The sequence below is a fragment of the Artemia sp. Qi Xiang Cuo genome, chromosome 9 (genome assembly GCF_049724085.1).
Source record: "Artemia sp. Qi Xiang Cuo chromosome 9, ASM4972408v1, whole genome shotgun sequence".
Lineage (NCBI taxonomy): Eukaryota > Metazoa > Arthropoda > Branchiopoda > Anostraca > Artemiidae > Artemia > Artemia sp. Qi Xiang Cuo.
The window spans coordinates 32,289,920-32,312,441 of record NC_142802.1 but is presented as its reverse complement, the minus strand read 5'-3'; the positions used below and the strand labels follow the sequence as shown (position 1 = coordinate 32,312,441).

The 22,522-nt window shown below is 35.5% G+C and overlaps 1 protein-coding gene across 1 annotated transcript in view; it reads left to right on the top strand.

Annotated features, from left to right (window-relative positions):
* Nucleotides 1-22,522, top strand: part of LOC148948579 (glycine receptor subunit alpha-4-like) — a 231,573-nt gene that overhangs the window by 20,367 nt on the left and 188,684 nt on the right. The window contains exon 2 of the mRNA XM_089094970.1: nucleotides 11,530-11,727. Within this exon, the coding sequence (XP_088951096.1) occupies nucleotides 11,540-11,727 (188 nt within the window). The 5' untranslated portion in view covers nucleotides 11,530-11,539. The remainder of the gene's footprint in view (nucleotides 1-11,529; nucleotides 11,728-22,522) is intronic.

The following is a 22,522-nucleotide window of genomic DNA, read 5'->3' as shown; positions in this document are numbered from 1 at the left end:
GAGTAAAACCCCACCGTCGAGGACTTCCCCCAAGGAAAAGTCTCTCCCATGGAGATTTCCTCCTGATTGTTTCTCCCTCCCCCTAAGGAAAATTTCCAAACAGGCAAAATTGAGCAGCCAAAGAGAAAGTACAAAATGGGTACCTCGAAATGTCGATCAGATAAAAATGATCAGATGTCTAATTTTTTTTTAATGAAATTTAACAAGCCTTTTCCGTTAACAAAGTTCCAAAAATTCTTATCACCTTAGAATTGGCTATTTAGAAGGGTACGTATTTTGCACTTTCTCTGTGGAAATTTCTGTAGAGATGGTAGGAAATTTTCCAGGTAGAATTTTCTAGGGGGGAAGGGGGGTAATTACCTAGCTGAAATTTTCCAAGGAGGAAGGGAGAGTCAACAGGGAGGGATGTTCTGTTGGGGAAGTTTTTGTGGGACAATATACTATGTTTGTGGTTTATGGGATTATTTAGTTTGATTTTTGTTCGTTTTGTGTTTGATTTATTTATTCTTGGTGATTTCCGTTCGTCTTAAGTTGGAATTATTTTGTGACTAATTTTTGCTTTTTTTAGGCTTTAAAATAGTACTTTAATTTCCTTTTGAAAGCTAGAAGATATTTTTCTTAAGTCATAAAGGAGCGAAGCAATATTTTGGCCTTCAAAAGGAAACACAAATTCTTTAATTTTCACATATTGAAAGTAAATTATTATGACTATGGCATTCTTCTTAAATAATCAGTCAAACGACTCAAAACAGACCCATAGTAATAATTGACTGACTAAATGATTCTGATGTTTTTAATCTCATAGGCTGAAAGTGTATACTAATCAGGAACAGATGCAAGGGAGCAAGTGAGGAAAGAGACCCGTAGCAACATTAGAATAACTAAAAGATTCTTTTAATCTTGATCCCATAGCATTAAACCGTATACCAATTAGGAACAGATACAACGGAGGGGGAATTTCTAGACCATGTCTCCTCCCTTCTTAAGTTGTGCAATTACTGTAGTATTTTCTTCTTTACTTCCATGTGGTTACTGCAAGTTCTTACTGCTTTAACTTTTTGTCCGGCTAACACTAAATAAATATTTTTGGACGTGTCCACTACTACTACACACTAATACAAAAATTGGAGGAAGTATTTGTTTTTCTTTAATCTGCCAAATCTTTAGCCCAATTATTTCCTGCCTTACTTTTACGTAAAAATATGAGGGGAAAGAAAGTAATTCCCTAATGCATTTACTTACTTACCTACATAATTCACCAGATATGAAGCTACTTTAAAAACCACATACAAGGGAAAGAAGAATTTCATTTTTGGAAAAAATTAAAGCTAGCTACATTTCTACAAGTTACTCCTTATGTGTGCTCGTGGAACTTGTTCTGAGGGGTGAGGCAAACTCGTGAAAGTTGTCTACCAAGGGGAAAATGCTTAAAAAGGGCATTTGTGACCACATAAGTCTCATGTTCGTAGTGAATAGCGGAAGTTTCAACGAAAAATACGCTATTAGTGTAACACTAACTTATGGCCTAGCACTGATTAGGTAGACAACTCTACCGCTCCGTTGCGAGCGCCCAATAAGAATTTGATGCTCCGAATGCACTTTTTCTGTTACTTTTATGTGACCCCTACTGATGGCATGTTTTGAATACCGAAGCTGGATTGTTTATTGTGAAGATCACAAGTCTACTGGTACACTTCATGTATGCTCGGCTCATATACGTTTGTCAGATGAAAAAAATGTTGCATTTTGTTTAGGCTCCAACGGTTACGGAGGGACAAGTTCAAGTTTATTATGGGGATACAGATTCAGTCATGTTAAAAGTAATTTATTTGATGGTTTTGTCAAAGGTGAATACATCAGCTTTCGGGTGAATTTTAGCAATTGGGACAGGTCCATTTATCCAGATTTGGTGAAATATTATGCTCCAAATAAGTTTTTATTTTTATTAAGTAGAAAGAAACAAGTTTGTTTTAACGAAATTAAAGAGCGCAGATATGTCTTAAACAGAGCAAAACAAAACTATAAAAAATTATAATTAATAATGAAGTAAAAATTAAAAGACTTTGATATTAGACTTGATAAAAAATGAAACCAATAATGAACTTACAATGGGTCAAAAAAATGATTTTCAGCTCAAAACCAACAGAGATTATCAGATATATGAACAAGGAAGTCGTCCCTCTCGTACTCCAATTTTTACTAAAGTACATTATAAATACGGATCTTAAAATTTTTACCGGATGCATCTTGGGAAATAAGCGTGAAGGGGGGAGGGGGGACTGGTTACTCTCCGATCACTTTTGCCTTTCAAAAAGGGCAATAGAAGTCTTGATTTCCAATCGATTGAGCCCCTTCCAAAGTTTGCACGACCATACTTTCCATAAAAACTTTGTATGTTATGCCCTTTCCCCGAGGGCAGGGGGAACTTTCAAACCTGGAACCATAGTTATTTGACCTTTGGACAATTTTGAAAATAATAATAACTCTCTAAAAATTTTGATCGGAGGCATTGTGGGGGAAAGAGTAAGGCTGGGGAGGCTGGTTTTCTGTAGGGAGGATCTTCCACAGCCCTGAGGGCTGTGGGAGGTGGCATCTCCAAAGACATAATTACTGAGCCTTGCAACTATGCTGAAAAAAATTGCTATCTCAAAATTTTGATTGCATGTTTTTGGGGAAATGACATATCTGGGGAAATGAGGTGGCTGGTTGTCCTTCAATCCCTTTGGATCCTTAAAAAGAGTAAAAAAGTATAATTTTCAATTGAATAAGCTACTTTTGAAGTTTCTATGACAACTTCTTCCATGTGAAGTGTCGTGGAAAAAAAAACACTGTGCCCATTTCGGTCTTTACTTAGGCAGCAATACTGCGTGGCTTATAAAATCAGAAAAAGGAGACGACTTGATTTCTAATGACGTAGTTGCTGGTCTGAAGGACTGTGTGAAAACATACAATGAGGAAATCAAAAAACCTTGCAAGAGGGTGCCTACACATTATTTAAAGAACAATTTGGACATGGGTGTTTATTGTAATTAATTAAAATCAATTTTTCCACAAAATTATTTTTTTTAAAAAGGAAAGAACTCACTTAAATCAAAAAGAAAAAATTGAACTCAAAATTTTGATTGGATGTGTTAGGGGAAATGGTGGGAATGACAGGTGGAGTAATTGCCCTCCAATCACTTTCGAATTCTAAAAAGGGCACTAGCCCTTTCACTTTCCACTTGAATGAGCCCTTTTTGAAGTTTCTACAACAACGCTAACTATAAAACCTTATATGTCCAAGGGCATAACTTAATACCCTTGCCCTTAGAGGTTTTGGGCGTGAGAGGGGGTTTAGGTTCCCTCCAATCACTTTCGACTTTTTAAAAGGGCCGTAAACCTTTCACTTTTCAATTTAATGAGCCCTTTTTGAAGTTTTTATGACAACGCTACAACGCTACATTAGCAAGAGTTTGTATTCAAAATGGTAGAAGTTTTGAAACGTGTTTGTGAGAATATTGCTGAAGGGAGAAGTCTAGGTACCCCTGGTTCATTTGCACAAGTGACGGAAATTAAAAATAGTCTATCGAGAGAATACATACAGAATAAACCAAGTTACATTCTACATCGAAATCACATTATTCGTGGCAATCATTATTTAAAAACTAAAGCTTTATTCCCCTTGAAAATTATGTAGGAAGATCTTTTGACTCTAGACCACATTCAAAGGCATTACAATAGGCTTTACCAGTATATTTTACGTGTGATTAGTGTCCTTAGTGGCTAAGCATGTGCTATTCCTTTGCAAAAAACAGAGGTGAAGAATTTGCTAAGGCTCTAGAAACAATTTTTGACCAAGATTTCTATAGAAAATTTCAAACGAATCGAGGAAGTGAATTTGGTAGTCCACATGGAAAGAAGCTATTAAAGAAATATGATACAATGCTTTATCACAGTCACATGCCAATAAAGGCTGCAATGGCCAAGTGATTGATGTGAACCATTTGCCTACTCACTTCAGGATATTATAGGGCAACTTTAATATATCCTCGTAAACACTTCATATTTGTAACTCTTTTAGCTGACATTGAGAACATAATTAGAAGATACTTTAGCAAAAAAAAAACGGTTCAGCTGTGATCAAGCGTAATTAGATGGCTAATAGACAAATTAGACTCTCTGGTTTATATATTGATTGCTATGTTACTGCTCTTAGACCACAACAATTTGGTCATGTAATTGACTATTACGAGAGTCGCTCGTCGATCTAAGGCTATGGTCTTGGCAGTTGATTTTCTAGGCAATTTTGCTCAGCCCTATCCCTGGCAAAAAATATACGCCGTACCGGCTGCCACAGATTTGGCATCTTCTACAGCGCACAATCGAGGCTCTGGCAAATATTTTAAGGTAAGCGTTTCAGAAAACCTCAGATTCATTGCACGATCCCTCAGCAAGGAATTGAAATCTCGACAAAATAGAAAAAGTTTATAAAAGTTGAGAACCACCTCATCTCTCATCAATTTCTACTCAGGACAGAAACAAAAGACCTCACAAAGAAAGAAAATTGCTAGATTGAAAAAGGATTGTGTTTCCTAGACTCTTGTGAGAAAGAGAGATGGTATATCAACCACACAAGGAATCCCATCTGTTAGTCATTTCATGTCAAAATCTTTTTAATGCAGAAAATATTGCAGAAATACGTCGGTGTAAAACATGGTTACTATGAACAGTTTTATCCGCAACAAGCACCCTCTAAAAATATTTATTTTCAATTTTTTCGAATGAAGACTATTTCTTTGATTTATTTTCCACTTTAACAGATTTGCATGTGACATTCAATAAATCTGCCAATAAAAATTTAACTCTTGCCGAAGGATTGTCCAATAAAAATTGTATATTGTTCAAGTTACTATGTTTAGGCAAGTTACTATGTACACATATGGAACATTGGAGAGCACTAACAACAATCTATCAAACTATACGAGCTAAATACAGTTCATGACGATGATTCCATTGTCTTATAAGAAATGGAGAGGCTTATCAATGGGATAGAAATACAAGGAAGGCACAGAGACTAAGAGTACACTTAGAAAAACAACAAAGAGCGGATTGCATTTGGTTGGCAAAAATGAGTCGCTAAAAATTTAGTATATCTTAATGGTTACCGCCGAATATTAAGGTGGATATAAAATTAATACTCACTCCAACAAATTTCATTTTGTGAAAGGTACTTGCGGACATACCTAATGTATCTGTCACTCTTAATTCGGCAAAACTTCCACTAAAAAAGAAACAGGTTTTTAGTTCTGTTGCTTTAGCAATTGAAAAATTGACAGCCAATAGAAAAAATACCAAACCGTACGTTCCACATGCGATCACCAACCAACGACATATTGTCACAGATTCACGCACGTACACTGATCTTCATGTATCAACGGTGAAATTTCTTCAAAACTTGCCTTAGTAATTTCAAAAAGTGCCAGTGCAGTGGGATCATGGAAAAGCTCCCACACAAGCTTGAAATGTTTGGACTTTCCTATCTGTTGTTTAAAGTGAATGGAATACCACCCTACAGTCCATTTTTTTTATAAATCCTACAGACCCCTGGATGAGTTGACAATGTAATTCCTAGATTAAGATTCACAACTATTTGAAAATGAAATAACTGATTGAAAGTTTTCAAAAACTCACGGTATCTTTCTTTTGGACTTTTCAGGCACTCATGGTTTGAGTTTTGCACGAACAGGCATACATTCAATGTATTAACAATGCCATTATCATTTTTAATAGTAGTTCATCGAACATAAGGACTGGTCACTGGCTATGCATCTTTTTAACAATGAAATTTGTTTAATTTTCGATCCTCTTAGCCTACCATGCATATTCTAAAATCCCCATATCAAGACCTTTTTTTAAAAGCAAGGGGAAATCTATTGTTCAAAACCGGAAGAGAGCGTGAGATTTTTCAACCAAAATCCGTGGGTTCCACTATTGTATTTTGTGTTCTGATATCGGGGCTATAACTTCAAAGAATTTTTGAAAAAAAGAACTCTTATTGCGTCTCTTTGGGAAGTCGATGTCAATTTTTCCATTCATAATATAAAACTGAGGTTTTTCTATTTGCTTATTTGATGCAATATCACATACAAATTCTCAAATGAATAATTGCTCTCTGTAAGTGCCAAATGAAAATAAGCAGGCTTTCATAAAATCTATTGTCTTCATATTGATGACGTTTGAAACAATACTCTCTTGTTGTTCCAACAATTGATCGTGTTCTTTCTCCCAAAACAATTTCAAACCACGACAATACCAGTCTCTTAGAAGTAAACTAATAGTCTGTGTAGGTATTTTCATAATCATAATAGGATGGTTATTTTCCTCTGATCAGACTTATCGTAGTGAAGGTTGGAACATATGAATCCTCTGGTATAAGAGCTATAAACTTTTAAATACATGAATCACAATCATTAATTTGAACGGCATATTGAACTCTATGTAGCTTACATAGATTGCACAATCTGAACTTCTCATCATATTCATTTACAATAGTGCAGTTCTTACAGGAAGACCAGCTGACCAATATGTAAAAGCATACAGGACATGTGTGATACATTTTTTTACTATTGACTCTCACACTGCTGTCTACAAACTAACTAGCGCTCCCAGAAAAAAAAAACACTCTTTTACACCGATTACTCAATTAATGTCATCACCAATTGGCTCCTTAGAGAGAGTGGGAGGAGTAAAAGAATGAACACCAACAAGATATCCACCCAGGAAAACCTCATGATATAGGAACATTTTTATTTTAGAGAGTTATAATAATAGAAGAATTTGTAGATTTTACTTTTTTTACATGATGACCTACTTCAAGATTGCATCAAATTTATCTTGTAGTCCAGGGATACGAACTATATTCACCTTTGCTGCAAAACATAACTGTTCTTCGAACTTAAGTCTGCTTAATGATATTACATATTCACCAAACATTTCATCACACTCAAGATTTACTTGTCAGCACTTCGAAATTTCTACTGCAACGTTGGGGACTCTTCTCTTCATATCACTGCTATCTACTCCATCAACTTCCAGTAGTGTAAAACCGCTCATTTTCAAAAATAAATACATTTTTCAAATAAAAATTGAAGAAAAACTATGTTAACACTGTTAACTCTCTATAATTTACTTCTCTGTTGTTAAAAAATTCATCCAGTATTTATCCTTGTATGGATTAAGTCAATATCATTCAATCAAAGTCGAGATCACCCTCAGGCAATCAATATATTCACTGGGAAATTATATTGACCTGCTCGTAATCATTATGGCATAACAAAGGATTTAAATTTCCTTTTACTAAGTAACAACTGCCAGAAATTTTCAGGCACGGCCTCAAGGTACCAATTGAGCTATTACAATAGACATTCAACGACAGAGAACATCTTCCAGTAATTATTGCTTCACATTTTAGAGGCTGTAGAACTAATTTGATGAGAATTGTATACCCTATTAGTCTCACCGTATCGGTGTTGGTATTATTACTCCCTCCAGCTACAATATCACATTAAGAATTTGATAGATCCATTTTCCTCAGAAGAGTTGAAAGGTCAAATTTGTGTATTTCTGTAAATAACATGACCCAACGAGCTTTTAGACTGTGTAAATTTCGCAATGTTGGCAGATTGGCTTTAGTTTGTTTTTTTCTAACAGCGGTCATTTTCAGTTTTGCTGTCTGAACGGCGTGGAACTTTCAGAGATTGTTCCTCGGGCCTGAAAAAGCTTGATATTGGTAGGGGAGGTGGAAGGATGTTGCTAGATCTGATAATCTTCTGCAGAACAAATGGTCTTAAGCGGCTCGACACTTACATACGGAAACCCCTGGGCCAACGGAATCCTAATTTGCAATTTTAGGCATGAGCACGGCCCTAAATGAGGTCCGGAAATGAGGCAATGAAATATTTACATTCTGATTGGCATTAACCCTATACGGAAAAAAATAATGCATGAAAAGTACATTGTTTGTAACTTAGGCATTATTACAGCACCTCCTCTGAAAGCTCTCGAACAGATAGATGGCCGCCCAAAAACAACACGGAACTTTTGAATTCAAGACACAAGTCATTTACATTTTTAGTAAATGATGTAGTGACTCCGCCAGTGAGAGCAGGGAGCTCATCCAGCTGACTAACAACAAATTTTAGGAGTTGTAGAAAATTTTTATCATAGTGACCAATCGCTCTAAGTATATTTTGAACCGTAGCCTACCCATAATTTTCGGTCTATAATTAGGACTTATCGACATATCCGTTTCTGACCAAATTAAACACTTGGTGTTGGTAATAGTGCTGGTAGAAACAAAAAATTGAAATGTCAATGTCTGCACTCCTATTTCCCACTCTTTTATGGTAAGGGTCGAAGCTGGATTCCTAACGAGTTTTTCTGGGTGGACTCATCGGAAATAATTGTCAAACAGTTCGTGGTAACGAAATGTAAGTAAGGAGCGACCCAGCTCAATAGTAACCGAAACTCTAACAGCCGGAATTTTGATACAAATACATTCATCAAAATAATCAGATTCTATGCTGATTTCAAATATATAAATTCATCAAGTTTAGTTTTACCCCCTAAAAGTACCCCCTAAAAGTCTTAGAACTTTAATGAGAATCAGAGCATCACATTCAGCGTACAAGAGAACCCTACTATAGAAGTTTCGAGCTCCTATCTGCATAAATGTGGAATTTCGTATTTTTTGCCAGAAGAAAGATCACGGATGCGTGTTTATTTGTTGCTGTTTTTTTTTCAAGGGGTGAGCGTATCGACCCAGTGGTCCTAGAATATCGCGGGAGTTCTCAGTTTAACGGAAATTAAAAGTTCTTGTGCCCTTTTTAAGTGACAAAAAATGGAGGGCAACTAGGCCCCCTCCCAAACTCATTTTTTCCCAAAGTCACCCGATCAAAACTTTGAGATAGCCATTTTGTTCAGTATGGTAAAAAAACAAATAATAATGTTTTTGAGGATGACTTAATCCCACCACAGTCCCCGGGAGAAGATCTGCAAGTTATGAACTTTGCCCAATGTTTACATATAGTATTGTTCATAGGGAAGTATACAGAGGTTTTTAGGGGGGATTTTTTCTGATAGTCGGGGGGGAGTTCGGGGGCTACTTGGGAGGATCCCTCCACGTAGGAAGTTTTCATGGGGAACGAGTCATTGCTATGAAGGGGGTGCCGGATTTCCCAGCATTATTTAAAAAAAAGATCAGAAATTAAATTTTAAAAAATAATTTTTTCAACTGAAAGTAAGGAGCAACATCAAAACTGAAAACGGACAGAAATTACTACGCTTGTGATTCGGTTCAACCCTAGTCATTACCTCGCTCTTTACGCTAATTTTTTTTTTATACTTTCGTCAGAGCTATTCATTTGCGATTAAGGGGTCGTTCTTAAAGAATTGAAACAAAATTTGAACTTTAGCGTAAAGAGTGAGGTATTGACTAGAGGGTGAACCCCCTAATATACGTAATGAATTCGTTACGTAAGTTAGTTCGTAGGTTACGTCAGATCGAAATTTCAAGAAAGCCATTTAGCCAAAAAAAGTAAAATTAATAGACAAATTTAAATTTAATTATTCATGTACGGTGAGCCAAAGTAAAAGCTGTATTGATTCAAAAACGTTCAGAAATTAAATAATAAAAACAAGGGGAACAAGGGCTGTCCCCTCCTCGACGCCTCGCTCTTTACGCTGAAGTTTGACTCTGTCTCGCAACTTCATTTTTTAAAATAATGAAAAAAATTTAGCGTAATGAGCGAGGCGCTGAAGAGGGGACAGCCCCTTTCATATAAGAAACAATTTCTGTTTGTTCCAAGTTTTAATGTCACTCCTTACTTTCAGTTAAAAAAAAAACTTTTTTTATTTAATGACCTAAAATAACAATGTGAATAATACTCTCTCTTAGTCAGACTCTATGAATTTTGAATATATTTATAATTTTTAATTCCTAAATGTCAGAGCAATATGCCATCTTAGCCAGATTCAGTGAATTTTCAATATTAATACCAGAAAAACCCAGTCTTCACTGACTTTTCTCGCCTCTCTTCTTTCGCAAAAGTTGGCAGCCCAAGCACTGCCTTCACACGCTTCTTATCGTGACGTCACTTTCTGCTAGTTAAGGTAAGTTAAGGGGCTTTCTGCTAGTTGGGTCTTCAGCTCTCCCAATAATAGCCTGGCGTTACCTTACTCCAGTCACTTCGCTTACTATGGTCAGCGACTCAACCCTTTTCCCTTTATGCATTTGTTATCATAGCGTCAAGGGTTCTATTTCTGGATTTGTTAAATAGGTTTAGTATATGTTTATCAAATTACATAGCCCATGTATCTATTATGTGTCGTGGCCATAGCCTATATATTTAATATGTCTAGTTCTATAGTTCTAGAATTATTCTGTATAAATGCATCGAAGAAACGGAAGTTAGGGGGAAAAATTTATAGACCTCTCTGACATTGAGTGTATAATCAATTCAGCTCCCAAACTGTAGGCTCTAGCTAGAAGACAAACGAAAACTATACTTTTGGCCAACAACAAAAATTATGAGCAGCTTTACAAAAGGTTACTCATATCCATCAATTCGGGCAGAGGTCTACACTATTCTAAAAACCATAGTTTTTAAGGTTAGATATGCCATTTGTGAGATAAGGTAGGCTTTCAAAGGGAAGTGTTATTTTCCCTTAATATAAGGATAAACATACAACGACAAGTCATTTCATCGTTTTTTTTTCGGAAAAAATCCAGAAAAACTGGAGACATGCATGCGCTACTAAAGCCAAAATAGAGGGACTGTAAAAGGCTGGCAATTTTAATGGTGCCAGCGTCTTTTTGAGGGGTTTCAAGCTCTAACTCAATCATCTCGCAGCTTTCCTTGTTGCTTCATATTACTGTTTAATTAAACCTAAATCAAAAATAGAGTCTCCAAAATAATGGTCCATGAGAAATATTTTTCAATGAAGGGTTTATTCAAAAACCTGTTTTTTTCTTAATTTTGGCTGCTATGGGGCGTTTTACCCTCCTTACTGATTTCAGCTACTGATTCGACGGACGTGATTTGATTAAACCCTTCTCTTTGCAAATTTCGGTCATTCATATGTATTTATAGAAAGTTCTCGGAGTTTTATTTGAGGCGTGAAGGAGTTCAGACTCCCTGAGAGATGTTTTGGGCATCATTCTGTCTTAATTGCCCCAAAGAGTATGTAAGCAACGAAGATAATGAGAATGAATTCTAGCGGATTTTTTTAAATTCTTACCTTACTTCCATGATTGATAAAGGGTAAATAGATAATTTTTTAAGCTCTATTTCCAGAACTTAGATACATCACTGTCGATAATTTTACTTTTCCTCTTAAAATTTCTAACCCCGATTTAAAGGACTTTCACTACAAACATCTAAGTAGGAACCTATACTGTCCTTCTAAAATCAATACGATTAGATTCTTTACTCGAATAAAAATTTACTACCTCTTCTCAGAGAATTATTCATAAATAATCTCTTATTCCAGGTCTTGCCCCATGGGCTTTAGCATGATTGAATCAAGACGGAATCGACAAGACATTTTCCTGAAAATCCTGCTGTCCACTAGCGTTTTGATAATTTTGATTACTGGCTACGCATCTCCAACGAGGGCTGAAGGCATGGACCCTGTGGACTTGGAATTCCTTGAGCCAGGACAATCTCATGAGGATGGAAAACTGCCGACGTAAGCTTTTCCCATGTTTCTGGAGATGTTCTACCGTCTTTGTTTTCATTTCTTTATCTTTTTTAAGACATGTATGTCTTGCAACTTGAACACACTTTAAAGCAAGATATGAAAGATTATGGTTGTATATATATATATATATATATATATATATATATATATATATATATATATTTTCTATTTGTTAGGTTACAGTTAATGTAGCCCTAATCATTACGAGTACCACGTTCTGAATTTGTTTTCAAAATCAATGTTTAATTTCTAAAACGTAAATACCAAAACTTCTTAATTGTTTTTTAGATTTACTTAATATCATAAAGTACGAAAATTCATACACAGGATAATTTCCACTCCATTTTATTTCTGACTTCAAATTCTGCGCACTGTGCCATTTACCATTTGCCATTTTGAAATGACTTTTAAAATATTCTTATAACGACTTATGACAATTTATTGCCTCTTTAAAACATAATAATATTCTGAATAAATATTTTTGTTATTAGCGAAAATGTATTCATTTTTCTTTGCTATGGACTTATCCCTGATATTTTTTTTATATTAAAACTCCAAAGTTTTGATTATAAAATTTAGATGGTACTTGTAAGCAATCCAGTAGACACGCAAAGAGAAACGAATATATAATGTCAAAGATGCTATTCAAAACCGGGTTTCCGCTAGCTAGTGAGCTGTTGTTCATTTCGTGAAAACTATTTATTCTTTAGTTTTTTGGGGGGGTTGAAAGGGCAAAAAAGGTACCTAGGTTAGGTTACGTGGTTAATATATGCTATGCTTTACCCCCACCACCTCTAATGGGCAAATACATAGCCCAAACTTGTTTCTAAACTATTATATTTTCCTTCTATTTTGTAACATTTCATTAGCATTAACCAACCTTCACATTTCGCCTGTTTACTGTATTGCATACAAGTACCGTTTAGATTTATTTTATCTGTATTTTGATTATATAATGCAGAGTACTGCGTCCTCTGAAAAAGAAAACTTCCACTTGTGAGCTATTTTGTTTGGAACCATGTTGAAGAGTTGATAGAGACTTCAAAATTCCATACACAAGCTCACAAGGCTCAAATGGTTGACTTTCGGGACTCGATGGCCTTAAGGGCTGGTCAAATAATCATAAATTCAACTTCGGAAAATGTAATAAGAGGCAACGCTATAGCGTTGCCTATAGTAAAGACCATACGGCTTCAATGTTTTATTGTTATTTGTTTTTTTTTTCCAGAGGCACGTTATATGGAATGGGCCATCGAATAAACTTCAAAGGGGGCTCATTCAATTTTAAAATCGAGAGTTCTATTGCCCTATTTAAGAGTCAAAAGTGATCGGAGGACAACTAGCCTTCCCTACGCCCTTTTTCACCGGATACATTCGATAAAAATTTTGAGGTAGCCATTTTGTTAAAAAATAGTTCAGATCATACAACAAAAGCTTTGGGGTCGACGCAAGCCCCCAGGGCCCGGGGGCAGGCGTTGTAAGTTATGCCCTGGGGGCAAATATGAGTCTTCTAGAAGGGATGCTCGTATAAATTTCAGGAAGGGCTAATTTAATTGGAAATTGAAAGTTCTAGTTCATATTTTAAGAGCCAAAAGAGATCGGAGGGCAATTAGCCCCGTCCCCTCACGCCCTTTTTCCCCAATTGCATCAGATAAAATTTTTTAGATGACCATTTTGTTAAAAATAATTCAAAGATGAAATAACAAAACTCCAATGTCAACACAAACCCCCAGGGCCCGGGGGCAGGCGTTGTAAGTTATGCTCTGGGGGCATATAAGGTTCTTATGGAAGAGATGATCGTATAAACTTCGAAGAGAGCTCATTTGATTGAAAACTGAAAGTTGTAGTTCACTTTTTAAACGTCAAAAGTGATCGAAGGGCAGCAAGCCCTCTGCCCTTTCCCCCCAAAAGTATCAGATAAAAATTTTGAGACAAACATTTTTTTTCAAATAGTTCAAAGTTCAGACAACAATAACTAAGTTTTTAAAAAAGTGTAAGATATAAAAAAATTTGAAGGGCAACTAGAACCCCCCCCCCTCTCCCACACACACCCTTTTCCCCCAGTGTATCAGATAAAAATTGTGAGATAGCTATTTTGCTAATAATAATTCAAAGGTCAGATAACAAAACTCCGATGTCGACACAACCCCCTAAGGCCCCGGGGAAGGCATTGTAAGCTATGCCCTTGGGGCGTATAAGATTTTATGGAAGGGATGCTCGTATAAACTTCAGAGAGGGCTCATTTGATTGGAAATTGAAAGTTCTAGTTCACTTTTTAAGACTCAAAATTGATGGGAGGGATGCTAGCCACCCTCTCTTTTTTCCCCAAATGCATGAAATAAAAATTTTTGAGATAGACATTATTTTAAAAATAGTTCAAGTCTTGAACTGTTTTGAGGTAGTTTGAGGTATTTTGAGGTAATTTAACTTTTTAACCGTCAAAAGATATTGGAGGGTAACCAGCCCCCCACCCCATGCCCTTTTTTCCCAAATGCATCCGACAAAAATTTGAGATAGCAATTATGTTAAAAATAGTTCTAAGATCATATAACAAAAACTCCGGTGTTAAAACAGCCTCCCAGGGCCCGGGGGCAGCTTCTGTAAGTTATACCCCGGGGCATATATGGTTCTTATGGAAGGGATGCTCGTATAAACTTCAAAGAGGGCTCATTTGAGTGAAAATTGAAAGTTCTAGTTCACTTTTTAAGAGTATAAAGAGAATGAAGGGCACCTAGCACACCCCCCCCCACCCTCGACGCCATTTTTACCTCAAACCTATCCAATAAGAACTTTGAGATAGCCATTCAAAGACCATACAACGAAAACTCCGCTGTTGATACAGCCCCCAGGGCCAGGGGGCTGGCGTTGTAAGTTACGCCTTGGGGCATATATGGTTCTTATAGAAGGGATGCTCGCATAAACTTCAGAGATGGCTGGTTTGATTCGAAACTGAATGTTGTAGTTCACGTTTTAAGAATCAAAAATGATCGGAGGGCAGCTAGCCTGCCCCCCCCCCCCCAAAAAAAAGACGTTTTACCACCAAATGCATCAGATATTGAGATAGACATTTTGTTAAAAATTGTTCAAAGGTCAGATAACAAAATTTCCTGTGTAAACACAACCCCCCAGGGCCCGAGGGTGGGCGTTCCAAGTTGTGCCCTGGGACATATATGGTTCTTGCGGAAGGGATGCTCGTATATACCTCAGAGAGGGATAATTTGTTTGGAAATTGAAAGTTTTTGTTCACTTTGTAAGAGTCAAAAGAGATCAGAGGGCAACTAAGCCCCCCTCCAGGCCCTTTTCCCCCAAATGCATCAGATAAAAATGTTAAGATAGCTATTTTGTTAAAAATGGTTAAAAGGTCAAATAACAAATGCTCTGGTGTAACACAACCCCCCAGGGCACTGGGGCAGTCGTCTCCCCCATGCCCTGGGGGGTAAGAGTTACACTTTTTATGAGCTAAAAACGATCCAAGGGCAACTAGCCCCCCCCACTCACACGCCCTTTTTCCCCAAACCCATCTGATAAAAACTACCAGATAGTAATTTTTTTTAAATAGTTCAAATAACAAAAACTCCGGTGTCTTCACAGCCCCCCAGGGCCCAGAGGAGACTTTGTGAGCTATGCTCTTGGGGCATATATGGTTCTTATGGAAGGGATTCTCACATAAAATTCAGAGAGAGCCTATTTGACTGGAAATTAAAAGTTCTAGTTATCTTCTTAAGTGTCAAAAGTTATCGTAGGGCAACTAGCTCCCTTCCCCTCCGCTCTTTTCAGCCAAAGCCATCCGATTAAAATTTTGAGATGACCATTTTGTTAAAAATAATTTAACGGTCAAATAACAAAAAATCCAGTGTCGAATCAACTCCCCAGGGCCCGGGGGCAGGCGTTGTAAGTTATGCCCTGGGGACAAATATGGTTCTTATAGAAGGGATGCTCGTATAAATTTCAGAAAGGGCTCATTTGATTGGAAATTGAAAGTTCTAGTTCAATTTTAGAGTCAAAAGAGACCAAGGGGCAACTAACCCCACGACGTCTTTTTTCCACAAACCCATCCGATGAAAATTTTGAGATGACCATTTTATTGAAAATAGTCCAAACATCAGATATTAAAATTCCGGGATCGACACAACCCCCTAGGCCTCGGGGACATGCGTTGTAAGTTGTGCCCCGGGGGCACAAATGGTTATTATAGAAGTGGTACTTGTATGAACTTCAGTAGGTTTTAGACTTTTATAGTGAGAGAAGGAAGCAATTCCCAAACATTTGTTTGTAGTGATTTTTCTTCGTTTTCAGCTTGATCTGCACATTCAATTTAAATTTCACTCGTTTTAAGATTAATTTATTCTTTTATATTAATATCTATTGTATGTTTGTTTGAATTGATTGTTTATTTAATTTCTGTTCGTTTTAAGTTTCATTTATACTTCAATAGCAAAATATTTTTTTTCGTTTTAAGCCTTTTACTCGCTGTAAAATCTATTTATTCATTTATGTTATTACTTGTAGTATGTTTTTGTTATGATTGTTTATTTAATTTCTGTTCGGTTTGGGTTTCATTTATTCTTTAATAGCAATTTCTGGTTGTTTTGAGTTTGAATTTTAACAGATATTTGTATCTGCTGATCTTAAGTATAAAATGGTCTTTACTTTTCTTTAAAAAACTTTTTTATGATTTTTTTTATTAATCTAGTGTAAAGAAACATTGACTTTTAGGAGTTAAGTAGGCTACCATATGCGCTACTTTTGTAAAAATCTAACGCACGGGGGTACTTGTACGATATACACCCTGCAGCTCAAATTGTGCATGCATTGACGTACTGTAAACCGGTTTCTTTATCTAGTTTCTTTCAACTTAGCGGGAGAAAAGACAAAAAGAAGCAACAGAAAAGATCGGAAATATATAATTTGGGCTATATTTTAGCACATTAGAGGGGGGGGGGTAGGGTGGTAAATTATTTGGATAGTATGAAGTCAGGAAACAATTCTTGCTTCATAATATCATAATTATTTTAGCTATAATATTTTGAATGCAGACCTGCTGTACTTTACCCCTAAGTAATGTGCAAATATATAACCCAAATTTGTTTCCAAAGTATTATATTTTTATCATACTTAGGTATATTTTATTAGTATTTGGCTGACTTCACTTCTTGATCTGTAGGGGGTAAATCATACAAGTATCCACACTTGTATATGAAATGGTTTAGAATATAAAATACTTTTTTACGTTTTTTTGAACGATTGAATCCTGATGTCAACAAGCTAACCTAGTGTTCTTTTAACACCATTATATTTAAAAACCATTTAAAATCTTTTAAAATTATTATATTAACTAAACCAATTAACACGGAAGTTTAATATTCGTCCTCCAAAGCTTAGGCATCTTCGTTTCCAGCAGTGATGTTTCCAGTTACATAGAAGCGTTTGCGGCTAGCTCATTAGTTTCCATAGCTTTTGTTTCCCTTTGAAATCAAAACTATGAGGTAATGAACCTCACCGTCAGAGACTGTTCTGAGGGATAGAATAAATCCCATGACTTTACGTATTTCAGTATGTTGATACAGCTTTAATTGTTTGAGGCTCTTTTGTGAAGCATTAATAATTTGCAGCTTGACTTTGTAATTCATGTATCCAATTTTACAAGAATTCGAAATAGCTAAATATCAACAAATCAATTTTGGATGATTTTTAATTGGAAAAATGAAATATATGTCAAACTATTCGTATTTTCCACAAAATTTACTTGATCGTGCATACATGGAATGGACAAGAAAGAGGTTATTTTCTACTCTTAAGCCCTTAATTTAAGAGTTTGGAGTCTGATTTTAATCCAAACGTTTACACAGTTGATTTGACTGGCTTCATATGGTAGCTCGACTAGATCAGATGAGAAGCGACTACTCAATTTACAACATCTCTTGATTTTCTTGATAGCCTATTTAAAAAAAAAGTTATAATGCTAAAAGGTACGTGGGACGTTAGTTAGCAAACAAGCAGTTTTGTTTTTAACATATTAAAGGCAACCATCTAATTACTAGACTGTTCTTCAATAACAAAAGCTTCCACTTCAGGGGTTTTTGTCATCATATGTTATTAACCAGCTGTATAGACCAGCCCTGTTCGGTCGTCTATAAAAGGGATGTACTGGATTCGATGGGCCGTCCCCAAGCTATTATATTACTGAAATAAAAAAGCATGACTCAAACATCAAGTTTAGAGGATTTCAATATCTATTAAGTGACCAAAAGGGCGAAAAACAGTGATCAATAAAGGACATCCTTGACAAAATCACTCTTTAGGGAAGTTTCTAGCCTGAGACAAAGAATGTCAGGAAACCCAGAACCAAGCCGTTTAGAAGAACCTGATTTATATGCGGCTGTCGCCGCTTCACCAAACACTTATCCCTTACTGTATATGCCATATAAGCGTATTCAGTGCAGAAAAACTGATGTCTTATGTCTTAGTCTTGTGCCAAAATTATGACCTATTCTTGACGAAGAGCCTAACGGCAATTTTCTTTAAGTTGTACTCTATTATATTTCAGAATGCTGGCTGTTGAGAAGTATATTGATTGGAATTCGATACTGCGTTTTCAAAATACTCTTGTGGAGTTTTAAAATTTATGGAATGCTTTAGATATTTCTGTCTTGGAGGAAAGACTTCAAAATAAAAAGAGAGCTGTAAGATTAATGATCGAAAGCGGGCAAGTCTTACAAAGTACAATTTTAAAATAACGCCAGGTAAGAAAACTCGCAGGGATAGCTGTTTGATGTGTACAGACACCAACAAGTGCAGAAGAGTATAATATGATCAGCAGGCTTTTAAAAATACATTAGATTTCCATTATATCATAAAGAAAGCCTCATCATAATGGCAATAAACTCAGCAAATAATTTGACTAGAAATTAGTTTCTTCCCTCAAGCCAAATACATCGTTTGAGAAAATGGTATCGTAACAATGTTATCTTAAACATTTGTAATCCCGATTACCTTTTGTGTCTCTCAGATAGACTTTTAACCCAATTTCTGGTTCGATGTTGACTAAAGATATCCTTATGAGTATGCAAAGAGAAGATTCAGTAAAATGCTATGACGCTCAAACGTGTAAAAAAAAGCTCTAAAGGAGGGGCAATATATTTGCCTCTCATGTGTTCCAAATTAATTTTTTTTTATGTAAATCTAAGTCATGATACATTAGGTTTTTCGCTGTGACCCAAACGTGGATAGTTTTGTTGTTGTTAAGTATATAAACTTATTTGTTCTCTTCTCCACCAACAAAGGAATGCATCATTCGGGAATAATCTAATAACCAAAATGGCAATAACAAATGTTTTGTTTTTAGCAAACATTCATCATTTCACGCAAAAGATATTTCCAAGTTAAGAATGTTTGTGCCGTGCAATGAATGGTGAGCTATTTGAAATTCTCTTAAGAATAATACGTTAGAATTGTCCTTCCGTGTCCATAAAAACTTGATCTGTCTGATTAAAGATAAATGTTTATTTTTGTTTTCTATTTCTTACATTGTTATTGGCATAGTATAATAAGAAGATTGAGGCTTACAAATTTGACGATCATTCATTGCTTTTCACTGAAGATCAGGTTGCCTAGTCGGAAATTTTGTTAGTATCCTTACAGAGACTGAAAATCACCTTAAGTGTATCATTGTCATCATGGTTTTACCGTGCTTACAGTTCGGCTGTGATAATTAAAAGTGCGGCATATACCATAATGGTCAAAAATGAGTTATCTATGAGTATAGTCCTAGGTACTATTTTGCTTGCGCCCCCGTACCAAACAGGTTTTTCTGGTAGGTAATTCTAATCTAGAGGTCAATACATCTTTCAAAGAGGAATGAGTACGCAATACCGGTACTAGTGTGATTGATTTTTTTGGCCAATTGTCTTTAGTCAAGACTAGTTTTTTTAGGAAAGTGTCGTTGCTAGAGCTAACTCTCATTTGAAAAAAGGGGTCTAAAGCTTTTTGTTTTTGATAAGAATTGCACAATGAATGTATCGTTTGACGTGGGCATTTTGATGGGCCAATCAGAAGTTGTTCAACACACGATAACTTCTTTCGCGGTTGGTGTTTGAATAAAAGAAATGATTATGTTATTTGCTTACTTGTATAGGATTTCCATTGTTATTTGCTTGCGTTTATAGGAATTACAATGTTATTTTCAAGCGTGCCTATTAAAAAACAAGTTATATGATTGAATGTATAGGAATTCTCATGTTATTTGCTTGCCTGTATAGTAAGTCATTGGTTATTTACTTGCTTGTATAGGAATTCCCATGTTATATGATTGCTTGTAGAGAAATTCCAAAGGTATGTGATTGCTTGAATAGAAATTCCCAGGTTATTTGCTTTCCTGTATAGGAATTAAAATGTGATTTGCTTGCTTGTATCCGACTTCACAGGTTCTTTGCTCGCAGTTATAGGAAATCCACTGTTATTTTTGAGAGTGTACAGTAACTCACTATTTATTTGATTTCTTGTATAGGAGTTCCCTTGTTATTTGCTTGCGTGTATAGTAATTCCCATGTTATTTGCTTGCATGTATAGGAATTCCGATGTTATTTGATTGCGTGTATAGGAATTCCCATGTTATTTGCTTGCGTGTATAGGAATTCCTTTCTTTGTATGTTGATTTGCTTTTGCTTACGTGTATAGGAATTCCTAAGTTATTTGCTTGCGTGTATAGGAATTCCCATGTTATTTGCTTGCGTGTATAGGAATTCCCATGTTATTTGCTTGCATGTATAGGAAATCCCTTGTTTTTTTCTTGCATTTTTAGGAATTCCCAAGTTTTTTTGATTGCGTGTATAGGAATTCCCATGTTATTTGCTTGCATGTATAGGAATTGCCATGTTATTTGCTTGTGTGTATAGGAATTCCCATGCTATTTTAAGGGCTTATGTCCCCCCCATGCTATTATAAGAGTTTATGTCCCCTTCCTATGCTATTCCAGGAGCTTATATTCCTTCCTATGCTATTATAACGGCTTTTCTGTGTGGTTTTTCTTTACTTGGTACCCATTAAAAACAAAAATTTTGTGTTAAATAAGTAGTTCTTATATCTTTTAAAAGAGCTTTACGGGATTTGAGACACTCTGGTGCCTGATTCCGTTTGATTTTTCTTTACTTAGTGCTCATTAAAAACGAAATTTTTGTGTTAAATAAGTAGTTCTTGTATCTTTTAAAAGAGCTTTACAGGGTTTGAGAGACTCGGTTGTCTGATTCCGTGTGATTTTTCTTTAATTGGTACCCATTAAAAAAGTTGCTAGCCAAAACCCCATGTGGATTAGTTGAAATAAAATTTTTTAAAACGAAATAGCTGAAAAATGTTTTGGGGGAGATGGGTTGATTGGAAGAAGGAGGTATTAGCGAATATAAAGTGGATGGCGAGTTGCTAGTGAACAATCTAAGAAAAAAGGAGTTTTTGACCGTAAACTCTAGTTTTTTTTAAGAAAATTGTGGAAAATACAATTTGTTGGTTCATAGGTGAAACTTAAGTCCAGGTATGGATCGAAAAATGAACTATTTCTGTAGAATCTGAGCTAATAAGGGTTTTTGACCATAAACTCTATTTTCTTGCAAGAAAATTATCCAAAATATAATTCTCTCGTTCAAATGTGAAACTTAGGTCCATTCTCTGGTTCAAATGTGGAAAAACCCGTGTGAATGAGTTAAAATAGAAATTTTTTAACAAGAAATGACTGAAAAGTGTTTTGGAGGAGATGGGTTAATTGGCAGAAGGATGTATTAGCGTAGTTATAGTGGAGGCCGAGTTGCTAGAGAAAAACCCGTGTGTATGAGTTAAAATAAAAATTTTTAACAATAACTGTCTGAAAAGTGTTTTGGGGGAGATGGATTGATTGGCAGAAGGATGTATTATCGAAGTTATAGTGGAAGGCAAGTTGCTAGTGAAAAATCTAAGCTAATAAGGGTTTTTGACCGTAAACTCTAGTTTTTTGTAAGAAAATTATTTAAAATACAATTTGCTGGTTCATAGGTGAAACTTAAGTCCAGGTATGGATTGAAAAATAAAATATTTCTGTAGAATCTGAGCTAATATGGGTATTTGACTATAAACTCTAGTTTCCTCTAAGACAATTATGCAAAATACAATTTTCTGGTTCAAGTGTGAAACCTAGGTCAATTCTCTGATTCAAATGTGAAACTTAAGTCCAGCTTCGGATATTCATAATAATGAAGACTGATGGTTCTAATTCAATATTTTTTTTTTCATAAAAAAAAACAATTTTTTTGAAACTTAGAAATTATTCAACTTTTTTTTTGTACGTATCTTAAAATGAGAAAATATGACTATGGCTCTAACAATTGTAATCTGTGATTGGTCAGAGATACAATTTGACTTTCCCAATGATATTCCTCGTCCAGATATTAACACTACCTACACTATTGCATGTATTAAATCAATATTTTTTACGCAGTAGTACGATAAACACATAAGCCATATCTTTAAAAAAAGTGAAGATGAAGCATTTTGATAAAGTGTGTCCACATGTCAATGTTATTGTAGCATTGAATGCTGACAAAGAGAAGTATTTAAACTATGAAACAAGTAAAAATGGTAGCACTATTGGAAATGTATGTGTGCATTGTCATGAAAGTAAGGAATTTAATTTCTTTGGAGTATAAAAAAAATTCAACTCTTGTTAGGGTGGAAATGCAAGAGTGAGATATCCAGTGATGGTAGCGCTCAAAGAAAATGCCAACAGAAAAATAGTAGTTGATGAAGAGGGACATCTTTTTTC